The 16,485-nt window shown below is 41.4% G+C and overlaps 1 protein-coding gene across 5 annotated transcripts in view; it reads left to right on the forward strand.

Annotated features, from left to right (window-relative positions):
* The window catches only part of DPP6 (dipeptidyl peptidase like 6), a 526,589-nt gene that overhangs the window by 411,010 nt on the left and 99,094 nt on the right, over positions 1-16,485 (forward strand). For all 5 annotated transcript variants that reach the window (XM_085050257.1, XM_085050259.1, XM_085050255.1 and 2 more), the window contains exon 6: positions 2,559-2,611. In XM_085050257.1, the coding sequence (XP_084906383.1) occupies positions 2,559-2,611 (53 nt within the window). The remainder of the gene's footprint in view (positions 1-2,558; positions 2,612-16,485) is intronic.

Below are 16,485 nucleotides of genomic sequence, written 5' to 3' on the forward strand. Positions count from 1 at the left end.
GCAATCAGGGAGAGAGAGAAGGGGGAGGGGGGGTGTCTGTCCTGCCACAGTGATGACAAATGACATTCAGAGAATAAAGGAGTTGTATGAGTGTCCTGCAACTTTTCCTCAGTCCTAAGCTCTTTCAGCAAAGCAAATGTTTCTCCTCAGTCTCCGTTAATGGCTCTAAGACAGCTCTGAACTCTCCACTATGGCTGTAGGACTCTGTACCACAAGCAAGGACATCAGCAGGTGACCTGTTCAGAACTTCCCTGGCTGTTTCTTTTCCCTCCAGCCTTCTACATTTTTCTATTTTCCCCTGAAGGCATCTGTTCATACTCATTTTAGGGGGCTTATGTCTCTGATATCTGACAACACAACCTTGAACAACAGTCCCAGCCTCAGATCACAATTTCTATATCCATATCATTTTCTCCATCCTACTGCTGGGATATTGGAAGACCAAAGTGGCTCAGTATTTAATTACAATGTATTACCAGGTTTTTCAGATTTGTAGGCAGATTTAGTCTTCCAGTGCTTTTGCTTTAAGGAATTTTAGCAATTTTAGGACTTCATCAAAGCTGGAATAAACTCCAAGGCCTCATGCATCAGCCAGATCTCAGGCATCAGCATCAGAAGATTGAAGAGCTCTCTGGTATGATTGGATGAGGGTGAGAAAATGGTAATTCCTTTGACATCATCTGACACAGGTGGAACTAAAAAGGACACTTGTACTAAAATAAATCCTGGCTTGTGCTGAATTCACTTGTATTCCTAGACCTTACCTGATACCAACACACAGAGAATCACCTTGCATGAAGAGTCCTTATGGATCTGAATGCCTAAAAGGAGATAGGATTTGGGGACATGACCTTGTGGTGTCCTGTCACTGTTGAGCAGCTAGCAGAGTAATGAAAGCACCAATTCTCAGTGGCAAGAAGGAATGACCTTTATTGTTTTGATTTCATCATATATATAGAGTTTTCAAAAGTCACCCAGACTGGTCGGTCAGAAGCCTTCCCCCAGGCCTGATTGGCCAGGCCTGCACCGTCCAAGTTCTGGGACACTGTTCCAATAACATCCAAACTTTATCTTTATTTATAAAACACAAGAAAATTCTCATCGGAAAAGCCTGTGCTAGCCACAGTGTCCTTGTAATGAAGGGAGTGAATTGCACAGGCAAGAAAGGAACCACATCAATCCAGCATCAGTCTCTGCATTTCATAGGTAGAAAAATCCAGTGCTTTCACCTCTGTGCCTGTTTTTCAGTGAGCCCATGCAGTAGTGTCAGGATTTAGCGTTTGGTTTCAGGTTGTAGCAGAGAAGATTTACTTGGTGTTTACAGGCTGATGTGCCTTGTGTTTATTGATGTGCCTCATGTTTATCTCTCTCCTCACAGAGACCCCAGAAGGTGCAGGGCTGTTTAGACACCACCAGGCAGGTTTGCCCTCCAGAGTGGCAGGGAGTGAGTCGTGCTCACTTGTGATGCTAATGATGTGCTTGGCATGGCCCCTGCTGGGGCTGGCAGCATCATCCAGGACATCTCATGGTTTCTTGGCATAAAAAAAATACTTGTGCAAAAACAGAGGAACCTAGGAAAAATAACTGTGATCAAACTTGCTTGGTGAAGCAAGTATTCAAGAAATTTCTCCTTTGTCCTCTGGGACAGGATGCTTTATGAGAGTTTCTGGGCAGCAAATGGCTTAAAGATTTAAGTAGAAGCCAAATGAAATATTTGCTAGGAGACTTATTTATTTAGTAGCATACAGTAGCAGGAAAGAATTGCAAAACATGGCTTCCTGCATAAATTTGTATGAAATGATTCATATTTAGACCTTTCACACTGGTGCCCTGACTTCTGATCACTGTAAGGGACTGTGCTGTCACCAGTGGAAAATCACCACCTCTTAAATCACTGGCATTGACTCTGGTGTTATTATTTACTACTTAGAAAATAAGTAATAAACTCTCCCCTCGGAGATGAGCTGCTGTGCAAGCTGGCCAGCTCCTCCCCGAGGCCCAAAGAGCACAGATTGATATGAAGATGCAGCTTAGCAGGTCACAGAAACACGAGGTCAGCCTCATGCCTTGAGTCTATGCAGTTTTATTTCCTGCCTGACAACCTGCTCTGATATCCCCCAGCACCGCTCCCTGCTTTATTTATGTGGAAATAAAGCAAAAAAACACGCCTTGTATCCCTGTTGTGTCTCGTTATAATGATGGAGAACATCTCCAGCTGACCAAGGTGTCCTCATTAATGACTGTTCTATATTTAGCCCTTGCAGAGCCCGTGTGCCCCCAGTTTAATCAAAGACCTGGTAGCCATGGTAACGACACCGAGCATCTGGGTGTGTGAGATCTGCCAAACACTGTGAGAAAGTGCAAGATGAAAAGAACACGCAACAGCTTTAAGTGGGTTAATGCATTGTTCTTTTCTGCTACAGATTGTGAAGTGTTTAGAAGAGCTGCTCAGCCACAAATGCTAGGCTATTTTTGCAAAAAATGAGCCCTATTAACTCAGGTGACAGTTACTAATCTCTTTTTTTTTTTGTTGTCTTTTTCTTAATTTTGTTTTGCAGGTGTATCAGCATTCATATACAGCATATTATGTCCTCAGCAAAATACCTCAGGGGTAAGCAATTTTTCAATGTCTTCATTTAAAAACTCAGCCATTAAGAACCCTGCAAGACAATGTGCATTGTGACAAATGGTTTCCTGTGACAGCCCTTTGCAATGGTCTGGCTTTCAGCTGCAGCTTCCACTGAGCTGTGTGTTGTGCAAAAGATGACAAAGTCTGGAAACAGAAGTACTTAGCTTCCCCAGAGAGTCAGACTACATGGATTTCACATTCCAGAATTCAGGTTTTTTGTCTAGAATATAGATGTGGTGGTGTCTGGCTGAGAGCCATGGTTGGCCACTCACCAGAGCACTGGAGAGGAGAAGGTGCTGGAGAGACCTCATTGCAGCCCTCCAGTGCCTGAAGGAGACTGGAAGTGAGCTGGAGAGGGACTTTCCACAAGGGTGTGGAGTGAGAGGACAAGGCTTCCAATTGAAAAAGGGCAGGTTTAGATTAGATATTGGGAATAAATTCTTCCCTGTGAGTGTGGTGAAGCCTGGCACAGAATGCCCAGAGGAGTTGTGGCTGCCCCATCCCTGGGAATGTTCAAAGTAAGGTTAGGTGGGGCTTGGAGCAACCTGGTCTAGTGGAAGGTGTCCCTGTCCATGGGGAACTGGATGATCTTTAAGGTCTCTTCCAACCCAAACCATTCTATCATTCTGTGATTCTTTAGCTTTGATTAGTTGCAGGGTTTTTTTTAAATCGCCCTTTTTATGCTTTGTCATTGTGGTGCCTGCAGTTCCAACTCCATCACTCAACCTCTCATCTCACCTCTCTTGTTTCTACCTTCTTTTCCCTTAAAAAATACCATTTTTCTATATGCAATTCAAGCAGTGGCCCAGCTGGTCAGGAGTAGGACACCACCATACCAGAGTCACATATGCTGGAACAGAGCATTTCAGGGTGACATTTCCATAGCACCAATGGAAATGCATGATTTACACAGCAAAATTCCTCAGCTCATCGTTATTAAATACAGAGCTAAAAGCCAGGAAGCTGCTGCCAGGTTGTGGGATTAAATAAACCACTAAACCACTAAATATCTTAGTGGTGATAACTGCAGAAATGGTAAAAAGGGACAATATAGCTGTGCTCTGCCATTTCTGCACATGACTCATTTTAATACTTGCCAAGATTCTTCTGGTTGCCATTACTATACATTATGGCTAAACAGGTTCAGTAACCAGGGGGTTTAACAATGGAGAAGCACAGATGAAATGGCAAGATATAAACACATCTCTCAGCATTTTTTCCCATAAAAATCCTAGCTGCATGCAGGTTTTCCTCAAGGGTTTGTCTCAGCACACTGATACACACACACACACACATAAAACAAAAAAAAATGGACAAGAAACAAACAAACAAACCCACAAAAAACCTGCAACCCAACAAAACCTTCAAACAACAACAAAGCTAAAATAACTTGTCTTCTGCTTAGTGACAGACAAACAATATTTTTTACAAAAAATTGTGTAGTAGAAACAAACATGATTTGAAATCTTTGAGCCCTGGAGCTGGTGCAGCCTGCTTCCCTCCAGCTTGATTCTTGTGATCTACTCACCACAAAAAATCACTAGCTTGGTGTTAAATTGTTTCCATGTGTGGTTGGAACATGGCAATCAGGAGATTTCTCACCATCAACCCTGTTAAAGCTGTAGTGTCCATGTGGCACACTCCAGACTTCTTCAGTCTCTTCTCTTCCCTGCCACAATCTGGTCTTTGTTGTGTTTTTTTCCGATGTTTCTTTTTTCCTTTTTTGTTTGTTTGTTTGGTTTGTTTGGATTATGTTTTCTTTTGTGTTTGTTGGCTGGCAGGTTGGTTTGTTGGGTTGGGGTTTTTCCAGGAATTTATTCAATATGCTTAGCTTTTGAAAACTCCATCTTTCTGGTGATGTGTCTGAGAAGTAGCTCGTGGGCTGAAAGTGTTCAGCAACAGGATGAAGACACAGCATGAGCACATAAGCTTTGTGTCTGCAGCAAACCTGGCTAGGAGCAAAAAAGACATGACTGACAGCGCAGTTCTACTCCAGACAAAACAAAGGTGGAAAAAATAGAAGTATCATGCATAATATGTATTAGAAATGCAAAAAAAAAAAAAAAAATACAGTGGTCCAGGCAATTTTCTACTACTGACAGCCAGCGCATTTCACCCCCAGCTTCAACTCTACTGTGGAGTATATTGTGCAGTGACAATTTCATCGATCTTTCAGGTGATCATGGTGCATGGGAGAGGTGGAAAGGGCAGCACATTTCCATTTCCCTGGAACATTATGGTTCCTGTGGAGATCTGTGTATATTTTAGAGTGGTACATGAACAGAGAGGACAGGTCTAGGAGGTGAAAATGATGTAACAGTGAAATACATCACCTGAAAGTAGAGCCTCTGTTGGATGAAGGGGTAAAAATCTCTTCACCACCTGTTTCATATTTAACACAGGAATATTCTTTGGCTCTGATGGATTTGTGGGGAGGAAAGTTGTTGAGGGCAGGACCAAACAATGGACACAGCAGAAGCTCAGTTCAGTTTGACATTCCAGGCTCTTTGGTGACAATGAAATTTGTAATCCACAAGCAGCCATTGTTGTCCTCCACCTGACAACAGCAGGAGTGACAAAATTCTGCACTAAGCAACAACCCCTCTCCATTTTTACAAACAGTTTGCATGCCTGAATCCTCTTCTGCAAGCAGGCACAGCTTCACACCCCATCTCTGTGTGCCCACTGGGGACACACCCAGTGGCTGCTGGGGCACAAACTCACTGCCCTCCACAGTGTCCCTCCTGCTCACCACACAGTCATTCCTGGGAACAGGCTGTGACAGTGTCACTATCCCTGTGCTTTCCTCTCTATCCTGTTCTCCATCCTCAGCTATGATCTGCCTCATCAGGAAGGCCAGGCAATTTAGGATTTGCACCACTTCGTGCCCTCACTACTCCCCTGCTGAGGCTAACTAATAAGGAAGCCAATTAACCTAATCTCTGGCATCACTTTTTAAATAACATGACATTAATCTGCCAGCGTAAATTGTTTTTTTAAAGGGAAGTTTCTAATTATTTTTGCCATGTTTTGCAGGCTCCCTGGATTCAGGCTGTGCCTGAAGTCATAAGGATTTCATACCAATGTTTTCCAGATTTCATTTTGAGCTCTCAATAAGTTTGACAAACCAATTTGGGCACGTCCTCAGTACATATGTTCCCAAATGGTATTTCATACAGGACTGCAACATTTTTCCACAAGAGCTCTTGTCAAAGCAAACTCCCCACTCTGGGTCTCTATAAAACAACTAATAGATGCCAATGACATGGATTCAGAAGATCTGATTTAGTAATTAAAATAAGCCCGAGGTAGAAGAAAGAGATCACAAAGATTTAATATCTCCCTTCTTGTTATTTCAGCTTTCTCACAGCCTCTTGGAAAACTCAGGGTCGAAACCCCACTGGTTTGACTCATTTTCCTTCTGCTTCCAGTGGCCCGTGGGTTATGGTTTCCCCAGGGGAGCTGGCTGGGATGCGCAGTTCCCATTTTCCCGGGCGGAGGTGTGTAGGGGGTTTTGTTCCGTTCAGCTTTCCTTCACGTCCCCTCTTTCCTCCTGCTGCTCACCCAAAAACCGGGATGCTGGCGCTGGGTGCCATCTAGTGGAATCAGCCCAGCCTTCCCTGCCACGAGCATCTCCATCCTGTCCCATCTGCTCCCCTCTGAACGCTGCTGCTCTGCAGATATATCTGCTGAGAGCTGCTCGCAGCTGTCTCCATTACAAATATTTTTGCAAGGCTCTTCTCATAACCCCCCAGTCGCACTTGCTGCATTGCAGTTGCCAACTGGTTGTAATTTATGGGTACTGCGATGGCAGCTGCAGGTCCAGATGTGGAACAGGGAGCTCTCCTGCAAGGTGCTGGGGAAAAGTGGAACTCCAATACCATAGACAGTTATTTCTTAATATTATTTTTCCTAATTTTGGAAAATAAAAATTTAGCGGTGCAGGCAATAATCTACTTATGAAAACAAGGCACTGGAAATTATTTTGTTCTTTTGTACGTTTAATTATGTTGCTCTTACTGAGACCAGTATGAACTATCTTAGTCATTCATATCCTTCACTGAAATAAGGGGAAAAACTTCAGGGTTTCTATGGTCAGGTTGGGACTGACCAGAGTGTTTTCCTAACCTAGCTGCAGGATTTCCCTCACCAGTGTTCAGGTGTTTTCACACCAGTGCATGCTGCTGGACCACTGGTTTGATCTGGCACTGCAGGTCCTAAGAGGTAATTTTGGATATATATCCAAGGGGGTACTTCTGTATTTAATCTTTTGCTGTGGCCAGGAGAAATGTTACATTTTTTGTCAGTCATGTTTGCATTCCCCAAAATAAAGCCCAGCATAAAACAAATGTTTTTTCAGACCTCCTAGTGCTCAGCCAGTTCTGCATGAACCATTTCCCTCTGGACAGAACCAGTGGAAGGGATTAGTGCTGACTCCCTCTTAGCAGGGCATTAGCACATCCAGCTGGGGCGTGTCAGTGGGAGCTTCAAAATATTTTTACCAGGATCAGGGAGAAAATCAGCAGTTATTCCCAGTCCTCACTGATTTCACATATAAGAAGAAGACAATTGTACACAGTTACTCCGAAGCAGAATGCATATTTCTTACCAAATTTATGTGTTGTACTCAGAGGAACACAGTAAGAACAGAACAGGAGCACTCTTGCACTGAGTTCAGCTCTTCCTGCCCAGGTTGTGTAAAATCCTGCACAAGTCCCCCACACTGAGCCCCAGGAACTTCAAGAGAAGTCCCAGGAGTGGAGTGATTGAGTGCACAGAACGTGCTGGAGTTCCACAGAAGTGATAACAGGGAGAGGAACTGAGCCTCTGCTTCACTGTGGGTAAAATTTCAAAGGGATGTCTATAGATCTCTCTGCAGAGCTCTCACTATTCTTTCTGCCTCCTTTTTTTCACAAGCCACAGGCAGGAAAGAAATAGACTTTAAAGTTAATTAGAAAACACCTAATCAGTTTTGTATGTATCCTATTGCATATTTCAAAGAACAAGTTCTCCCTTGCACATGTTCCCATTTCCACATTTGCAGTAAAAGGAAATTATTTTCACTATTTAAAGTCATAGATAAAAGAACTTTGGGGAACTGAATCTACTTCAGACACCTGCCCAATAGACCAAGACTGCTCTGTTTTATTTTGAACTGGCCTGTTCTGCATTGTCTCTATAGCATAAAAAAAATCCTGTGTCTCAGTGTCCCCATCTGCAAAACAAGGAGAGAAATTTTACCCACCTGGTGGAGGCAATATGCAATAATTATTGTACAGACTGCTGCACAATTTCACTTTTTAACATTTATAAACTTGTACTAGTGCCCACATTTTATTTTAAGAGGAAAAAGTACAGTATTTAATAAAATCCGTTTTCAGCTAATTAAATTTTACTTAGAGGAGTTGAATATTTTCCCCCAAGAATGATCTGTAGAGGTTGAAATAAAATCTTTATGAAAAGGTATGTAAAACCAAATGAAAACGCAGAATTTATTAAATAAGTAAAAAATGTGTCCTGCAGTTCATGAAGAATCTGCTATTGCTACTCCTTCTCTCTCCTCCCTCTCTAACGATTATCTTTCTATAGATTTTACCACATTTTGAGATCGTTTATATACTTAATTAAGGCACTTCTGCTCAGTGTGGTGGCTTTTATGCCAGACTATAAATAAGAACAACCTCATGATGTCAGATGCTTTTTCACTTGCATTTTGACAACAGAAAACTGGCCCTTGGAATAGTTACATTTGGTAGCTTAATCATGGAGCTTGACCTTACATCCTCTGAAGTGGACAGGAATTTTTCACCTGAGTTTGCTGGCATTTGGCTCAAGTCCTGATGGAGCTGTCTGGCTCCTTGCTTTTTATAATCGTCTAAATTAACCACTCTGCAAGTCACTGGAATAGTGGTTAAATCACACACCAGCTTATTGCTTGTGAATACATTTTGTGCCTCTTTGAAAAGAAAGAACCAGCTTTTCATTAAGCAAAGCCACTATTTGAGCATCACTCACTTCCAAGCTGTGGCAGGTTGAAAGCAGCTCAGCCTGGAAGGCACTTCAGGCAGGGCTCTTGGCTGTGCTGGTGGGAGGAAATCCACTTCAGCAGCTCAACACCATATCATTTCCCCAGGGGATTTGCCAATTGCTCACCCATGTTGGTCACTGCACAGAATTTATTTTTTTTTTAATGTGAAATATTCCTTTCTTGTGTAGGCAAAGCAATTCCTACCACATGCTTCTTTCTTCCAGAATAAGTTGTGATGTGGGTGGACACCTTAGAAACCATGTATAGCGATAATAATAACGAATGGTCCCCTGAGGAGAGGATTTGATATTAAGAATTAGAGTAATGACTAAAAAAAATAAAAGAACTTGGGTAATTAATAGTTAGGCACAAATGTTAGCACTTTAGCAGAGAAAAGCCCAGCAACCAACCTCCTTATGTTACAGAAAAGGTCAATAGCTTATGGCTCATCAGGAAAAAAAAAAGAAAAGGAGAAATGTTTGAAGCAAACTCTCCCATTATGTTTTTCTGAGACAGCACCCCCTGAAATGGAGGCAGGGTTCTTATTAAAGTCTAAATCTTGAATAAAATATGCTTCACTAGTGAAAACCATGTCTGCATTTGGAAATATTTTAGTGCCTCAGGATGAATGAACCCCAGCTGTGGGCAGCCTCCAAACCAGTCACTGCCGGAGGGTACATGCGCTTCCTGAAATTGCCACCACCAAAAATCAGCTCCTTGACATAGGTATCCCTCCTTTTTGATATTCAGCAGGGTTGAGTTAGTACAGAGCTTTGACAGAAAATGGAAATAGAGGTGGATTAAAGAGAATGTTTGAAATGATGGTGCACAGCATCGACTAACCACAGTCTGTATAATTGCTGCTTCCATGCATCACCTTCCCAGGAATCAAATTGTAGGTGTATTCTCATAGTGGGAATCATGAATTTTTGCTTGCCTTTTTGCCCTAGTGCTCAGGGTTCTGGATGGGGTTTGCACTAGGTCAGGAACAAGAAACACAGCCTTCCCCAGGGAGCTGTTTTTGCTGCACTGCTATGGGACTGTGGAGACACCCTGCAGGGTGAGCCTTGATTATTCCTTGCTGTGGTTGGGTGATAAATTCCTTCAGCCCACTAAACTCTCTGTGCATTGCTCTTTGATTACACAGCAAAAAGAATGTGCATCCTACAAAAAAACAGACTCTTTTCATTTGTGGGCACCTGAAAAAAAAAAAAAAAAGCCAGTTTTGAGGACCCAAAGCTGCAAGACTGTGGGCATTTCCTCACTGTTGTGGTGTTCAATAGATCATGGGCTCAGGTGACATAGTGTGGGCTATATAGGGACCTGTGGCAGTCACTGAGGGCTGTACAGTGTCCCACCTCTCAGAAATATGAATCAGTCCATCCCACAGCTCTTGTGCACATCAGCCATGGCTTGGGACTCCCAGTTATCCTTGCTGCTTGGTTCTGTGACCTCTCCATGGGTAGTCACTAACCCAATTTAATAGTCTAAAAATGCCTTGTTATTCCAAAATGTGCATCCTAAACTCCTGGGGAGCTCAAAACATATGGGTAAGAAGGATGTGGGGATATTTTGGAAAGCAAGAGAGGACCTCTAGGTGGATAATGGATGCTACAGCCAGTATTTTTCTTGGTACAGAAACCACTGAGGAGGTCTCATGGCAAAGGTGATAAAATACCTGGCTGATAGTCCAAACCCTGTCACTCTAACCCTGATGCCTCTTCACCCCTTACCCTGACATTTACTGAATGTTCCACTACAAATTTGAGGAGATAAGGCAGGAATAGAAAAGGTTGCTTTCCCGTGTCACACATGAGAAGGAGATAAGAGAAATGAAAGGACCTTCCACATGCAGAGCCCTGAAGGCAAATGTATATACCTCCTTGTACTTCAGGTTTACACACCTCTGTTATGGGGGAGAAATGCAGAGCCAGAATGGTTGTTTTGTCCTTTGAATAAGGATAGGAATTTACCATTTTCTTTTAAACTGTACCTGAGCTCAGGCCAATTGTTGTGCTGTTTAAAATTGATCATATCACTGTTGATAGGAAATGGAAATAATGGCTCAACTAAGTGCATGCCTTGTTAATTTTAACTAATGCTGGCACAATCTGTGTGGGGTGAGCCTGTTTAGAAGGGTGTTTCAATACTCCTGAGAACATACTCCAAAACCTCCAGGATCTCCTTATCCTGTTGACACGAGAAGAAATAAAATTTGCTCAAAAACTTAGTTTTCTAAAAGAAAATGGAGAATACTGAGTCATTCTAGTTTGGCTTGAAACCACATAACACAGACTGTTAAATTATTTTAGAGCACAAGCCCAAGAATCAATCTCTTGCCCAATTAGAAGTGTGACCTAACAGCCAGTGAAGTCTTATTGTAACGAGGCACTTTTGCTGTCTCTGGTGGAAGGAGATCATTTCTGTATCTCATTTTATGTGCTAATAATCCCATATTGCTCTCTGCAGGCATCACATCGTGGTGCCATATTTTTATTAGTGTTTGAAAGTCAGACAAGGTCAGCAGGACGGAAAATGCTCATGTTTCATCGCAAACATCCTTTCCTGTAGATTGGCAGACTTGCTCAGAAGAACCACATTCAACTCAGGCTCATTACTGGGAAGATCTTCCCAGTTCATTCTTAAACATCTCAGTGCTTACCACATTTCTTCTCTTCAACCTGCATTTTTCCTCCCATATTTTGAATAGCTGATCCTTTGCTAGCCGCAGTTCTGACTAGTCTTCTTGATAATATTCAAATATTTAGATATTCATTTCTTCATGTCTCTGTTGTAGAAAAAAATACTTAGATTTTCATTTGTTCATATCTCTGTTGTAGATAAATACTCATGAAACCCTGATAAATCCAGTGCCTTACCTCATACCTTGTGTAGCACTGAGGTCATGACTGGCTGAGAAAGCTGTGTAGAGTGAAAGAAAATTACATGAGTAAGAGAAAATTGCTTTTAAGTGGTTGTGTTTATCACCTGAATGCAATCACCTCTCATTGTCTCCTTAGGAGACAAAATATTACTCTGGGAACAAAAGTTCTTTTAAAAAATACAGTAAAAATTCACTCTGTCTTCCATGATTTAGAGGGGTCACATGAGAAACATGATAATATCATAATTTTAAAAGTAATGTTACCACTATCCAAGGTCCATTTCCACTGTTTGCTTACTCTGGGAAATGCAGAGGTTTTGATCAATGTTTTGCAGTTCTCCAGCCTGCCTCACTGCAACCCAGAACTGTGCACCAATCTCTGATGCACTTTTAAATCAGTTTTTTTAGACCTTCGCTAGAAAGGCAAATCTGTGCCATCCCCTCACATCATTACCAATGGAAGGTGGTGGCTCTCTTTCTGTCAAGTGATTGATTTTTGTGCCTTTATCCATGGCAGGGGGGTTGGAACTAGGTGGTCTTTAACATTCCCTCCAAACCAAACCATTCCTTGATTCTATGATTTTAAGGTGGTATTAGTAAAATGCAAGGTTTTGCAGGTTCAGTACCAAATATTACATTGATAAGTGGTTACAGACACAGGCAGACTATAATAAAAAAGACTTCTGAGCTCACATTGTTGGCCTGAATCCAAAAGAATTGCCAAATTAGGCACAAATCTCTTAGATTCCCTTGCTTTTTATGTTTTATACTCTAAATCCGTGGAATTCATTCATCTTGGAAAAAATGGTTGGTGAGTGCTGATGTTTTTAAGAACAGCTGAATGAATTGATGTGCATCTGCAGTTGAAATTAATAAGTTGAAATTGCTTTCATCACCTCCTTCTACTTTTGTTCATTGAAAAGTGCTGCAAGGAAGCTATGTGTATGTGTGACTGTGGGAATTAAATATTTAATAGTGGATGAGCCTAGATGAATGGAAGAGCCTTTCCCATCTAATTAAGCACTTTTATTAGAATTCCAGGAGGGTTCTTTTAGTTGCATCTTCTAACAGTCTGATTTCTTGATTATCTGTTCTGGCAAGTCTTTATTCCCATTTGTATGATATTTTATTCTGTCTCACTGTGACTCTCAGCAGGGTTCTGTATCTCCTGGGGAGAAATTTTCTTAATGGCACCTGTCTCCTCTTCTCCTTGGTGAATTTTGAAGTAAACAAGTCATTTAATTGTGTCAAGTCATTAAAAACAAGTCATTAAAACTGTGTGTTTTGCTACTCAAGAAATTGCATTCCTGCCTCTTAGAAATCTTTCGCTCTTCCTCTATGTCCTTATCTGTGGTTTTTTGTACATTTATTAATTAATCTGTGTGTTTTACAGGCTTTTATTTGGTTTTGCAATGTTCCTCCAGTTTGCTTTTTTTTTCTCATCATCATGCATCAAAAACTCTTCAATATTGAGAAGTTTTCTGTTCTTTATTGCCCTTTTTTATTTATTCTCTATTTTATTCTCTATTTTCTTCCCCTCTTTCTAAAGAAGAAGAAATCTGTCTTAGCTGCTGTCCGATTTTATGTTATTAGAAGTAGATGTGAAGACATTGAGTTCTGGTGCTGAGACAGATTGTTTAGATAGACAGGTAGTTTTTTATAGTTAAACATAAAAAATGCTGAAAGTACTGTGAGCTGATCTCCTTCGGGCTGCTGTCTTTCAAAATACTCAGTGGCTTGATGCAGATAACGAGAGGGGATATTTCTGCCTCCCCTACATATTTTTGTAACTGTCTTTATTTCTTCAGCTTTTATAAATTACTGGCATCCTAACTTCATAATTACAAAGTAAATGTTTTCCAAAATTATGACATAGTGAAGCAAGGAGGTTCAAATTTTTTCCCAGTATAGCTCATATACGTAGTTTCTGCTATTTCTTTCGAGGATGGACATATCAGAGCAGCCTTTGGTGCAAATTGTTGCATTTTTGTTCACAGTGGCAGCATATTCAAAGAATTCCCATCCCAATCCTGTTGTTCTGTACTTGAAATTATAATTAAGAGTTATGAAAACAGACCTTAGAAGAACAGCCTACACCATACACCAGAATTTGACTGCTTTTATCGGTTTCAGACTTTTTCTGTCTGCCATTGTAAAATATCCTTCTTGAGCTAAAGAGACCCACTCCCTCAATTACAGTGAAAAATTTCTGGGTATTTTTAAGTCACTTTTGAAGAGCTTTATATAGAAGAGTTAGTCATGTTTATGCTCAGAAGGAGAATCAGCACCATGGAATCTCTGAGGTAAATTTGCCTTCTTCAAGAGAAAATGTCAGGAGGGGCAACACATAAATATAAAAATTCCAGCAAAAACCAGTACAAACTCTTTCAAACCAGTTTGTCATTAATCACAGTAATTTTTAAAGTCAAATGCAGGTAACACACAATTGATTAGTTTGTTTTATTCTACATTCTTGTTCTGAGCTCAGTTGCGAGAAAGGATGACTTGGCAGGCAGCACTCTGCTTGCACTTGGGAACTTTCCTTGTTTAGAAATTTTGAGGGGAGACGTTTTTGCAAAACATATCACATAAAGGAGCAAATTTCTCAATTTATTACTTCAGTAATGTTTTTTGAACGTGGTGCTGAAGTCACGCCTGTGTCTGGAGCAATTTAACAGCCTCTGGTCCAGACAATGTCATTTTAATGTGGAAGAGTTTATGTAGCACCTGCTCCATCTTCTGTCTGGCCTAAAACATATTATTCCCTTCTTTCCCAGGCTATAAGATCAATCACTTTAAAAGACGAAGGAAATAATGTCAACCATTTAACAAGTCCTTGCCATTTCTTTGGCTGCAAATTAAGATTAAGGTTCCTTTTTTTGAGGAAAGATTGAAAATATTGTAAAGATGCAGACAAGCTGGTTCTTCATCCAAACCAGGGGCCAGAGATGTACAGACTGACTTCAGAATTGCCCATTTCCAAGCCAGCATCCTGCACAAATGAGCTCACAAGGGACAAGATCAAATCCAAACAAGCCCTAATGTGAGGGTCTGTGAGGAGCACTGGCTCTTTGGAGAGGCCGAGATGACCCATAATATTGATTGATTCAGGGAAAAAAGTACAGAGGAATTTAAAGCAGGCTGCTTCGGAGGAGAAGGAAGGGTGTAGCAATGGAGGACAATAATTTAATAGGAATAACATACTTCCCAGAAGGAGCTGGCTGGAAAGAGATCCTGTTTATGCAGCACCTGTAAAATGGATGAGTGTTCCTGGGACAGAGGGGTGCATTTGGTCTACTTCCCCCACAGGAATTCAACAAAGTAAAAGTCCAGAATAGCATGAGATAATTGGAAATGTGTTTGATAAATGCTTTCCAAAAGGGTTTTTCAGTTTGAGGATCACTAAGAGCTTTCTCAAAGGGAGTGTTATAAAGCTGTGGCCATCCTGCCCAGAGCAGCTGTGTAGCCAAATCTTCCTCCTCTTCCTCCTCCTCCTCTTCCTCCTCCCTCTAGGTGATACAACAGCAAAGAGAAGTTAGAATATAATAGATAGGATACAATTTTCCCAGAGAAGTTGTGGATACCCCATCCCTGGAAGTGTTCAAGGCCCTGCTGGATTGGGCTTGGAGCAACCTGGTCTAGTGGAAAGCATCCCTGCCCATGGCAGAGGGCTTGGAATGAGATGATCTATAAGATGCTTTCCAACCCAAAGCAATCTGTGAGTCTTTGATAATGGGTTTTTAAAGGGTTTTCTTGGGGCTTCCAGGGCAGGAGTCCATATTCCACCATGGACCATGCATCCAACACAGCCCAAATAAATGTATGGTAATCTGATCTCTCACAGCGAGGTTCACAAGGAAATGAACTCTATTTTCGTGGAGACACCTTTGGTCTCTCTGACAGCACAATTTCCCCTGTTCACTACTGATGCAGCCCAGCTCCAGGGAATTCCTGCAGCTTCTCTGAAGCCTGATAGACCAGGCTTGGCAAGGAGGGATGTCTTCTCAACCCCCTTGCATGTGACACTGAAGTTTGCTGCAGGTGGGTGAATGTGGCTACTTCAGGGAAGATTCTCTTCAAAAGAAGAGGAACAAGCCAAAATATACCAAGATGGTTATGTCCATCTCTTGGAAGCATTTGTGGGGAAAAGCTAAGATCTTAGTCTGCTTTCACAGCCTGTGGTAGAAGGGAATAGCTCTCAGCACAAGGATGGATGCAAAGAAGATTTTGCTACAAAAGAAGTTTCCCAGCCATACCAAACAATTTAAGAAAGAACTCAGGAGGTGCAATTCTGTTTTTCCTTGGCTATACCCAAGAAAGGGAAGATGACTTTGCTTTTTTTTTTTTTTTTTTTTTTTGTCTGCAGCACAGCTCTTTGCTTTTCCTTCTGCCTTATCAGCTACCAAGGCTGGTTTATGCAGCATTTCTCATTGCATTAGAGTTTTCCTCTTCTGAAAGATGATGCAGTGAGGAGAACTGACAGCACTTTTCTGAGCTCTGGTCTGAATTATTTGCTGTAATTGGCATGTGTGTCCCTTAGCTCCACCTGTGTTATCTGAAGCATTACAGCTTTAAATTCTTGCAATTTGAATAATCTGTTTATTTAGGGGTGGCATTTCCCCCTCTATTTGTAATGTCTAAGTCTTCTTCTCACCATGGGTAAAATTACCCAAGAACTACATCGTTCACTTGACAAATAGTGCAGTGCTATTTTTTCTCCCAAAAGGGGTTTTGATTTGATTCACTATTTTTCTCTTTTCCTTTTACCCTCGGAGGTTACTCTCTGTTAAGATAATCAAGATAGCTAACCAGAGAGATTGATTCCTAACAGGCATAGCTGACTGGAAACTCAAGTAGCTAATGCATACAAGCTTGAAAAGATCCAGAACACGTTGTGTGGCTCATTTTTTACAGGACAGGGAATTTTGTGGCTGCTCTCAGTAT

This window comes from Lichenostomus cassidix, chromosome 2 (assembly GCF_008360975.1).
Source record: "Lichenostomus cassidix isolate B80296 chromosome 2, HeHo_3.0, whole genome shotgun sequence".
Classification (NCBI taxonomy): Eukaryota; Metazoa; Chordata; class Aves; order Passeriformes; family Meliphagidae; genus Lichenostomus; species Lichenostomus cassidix.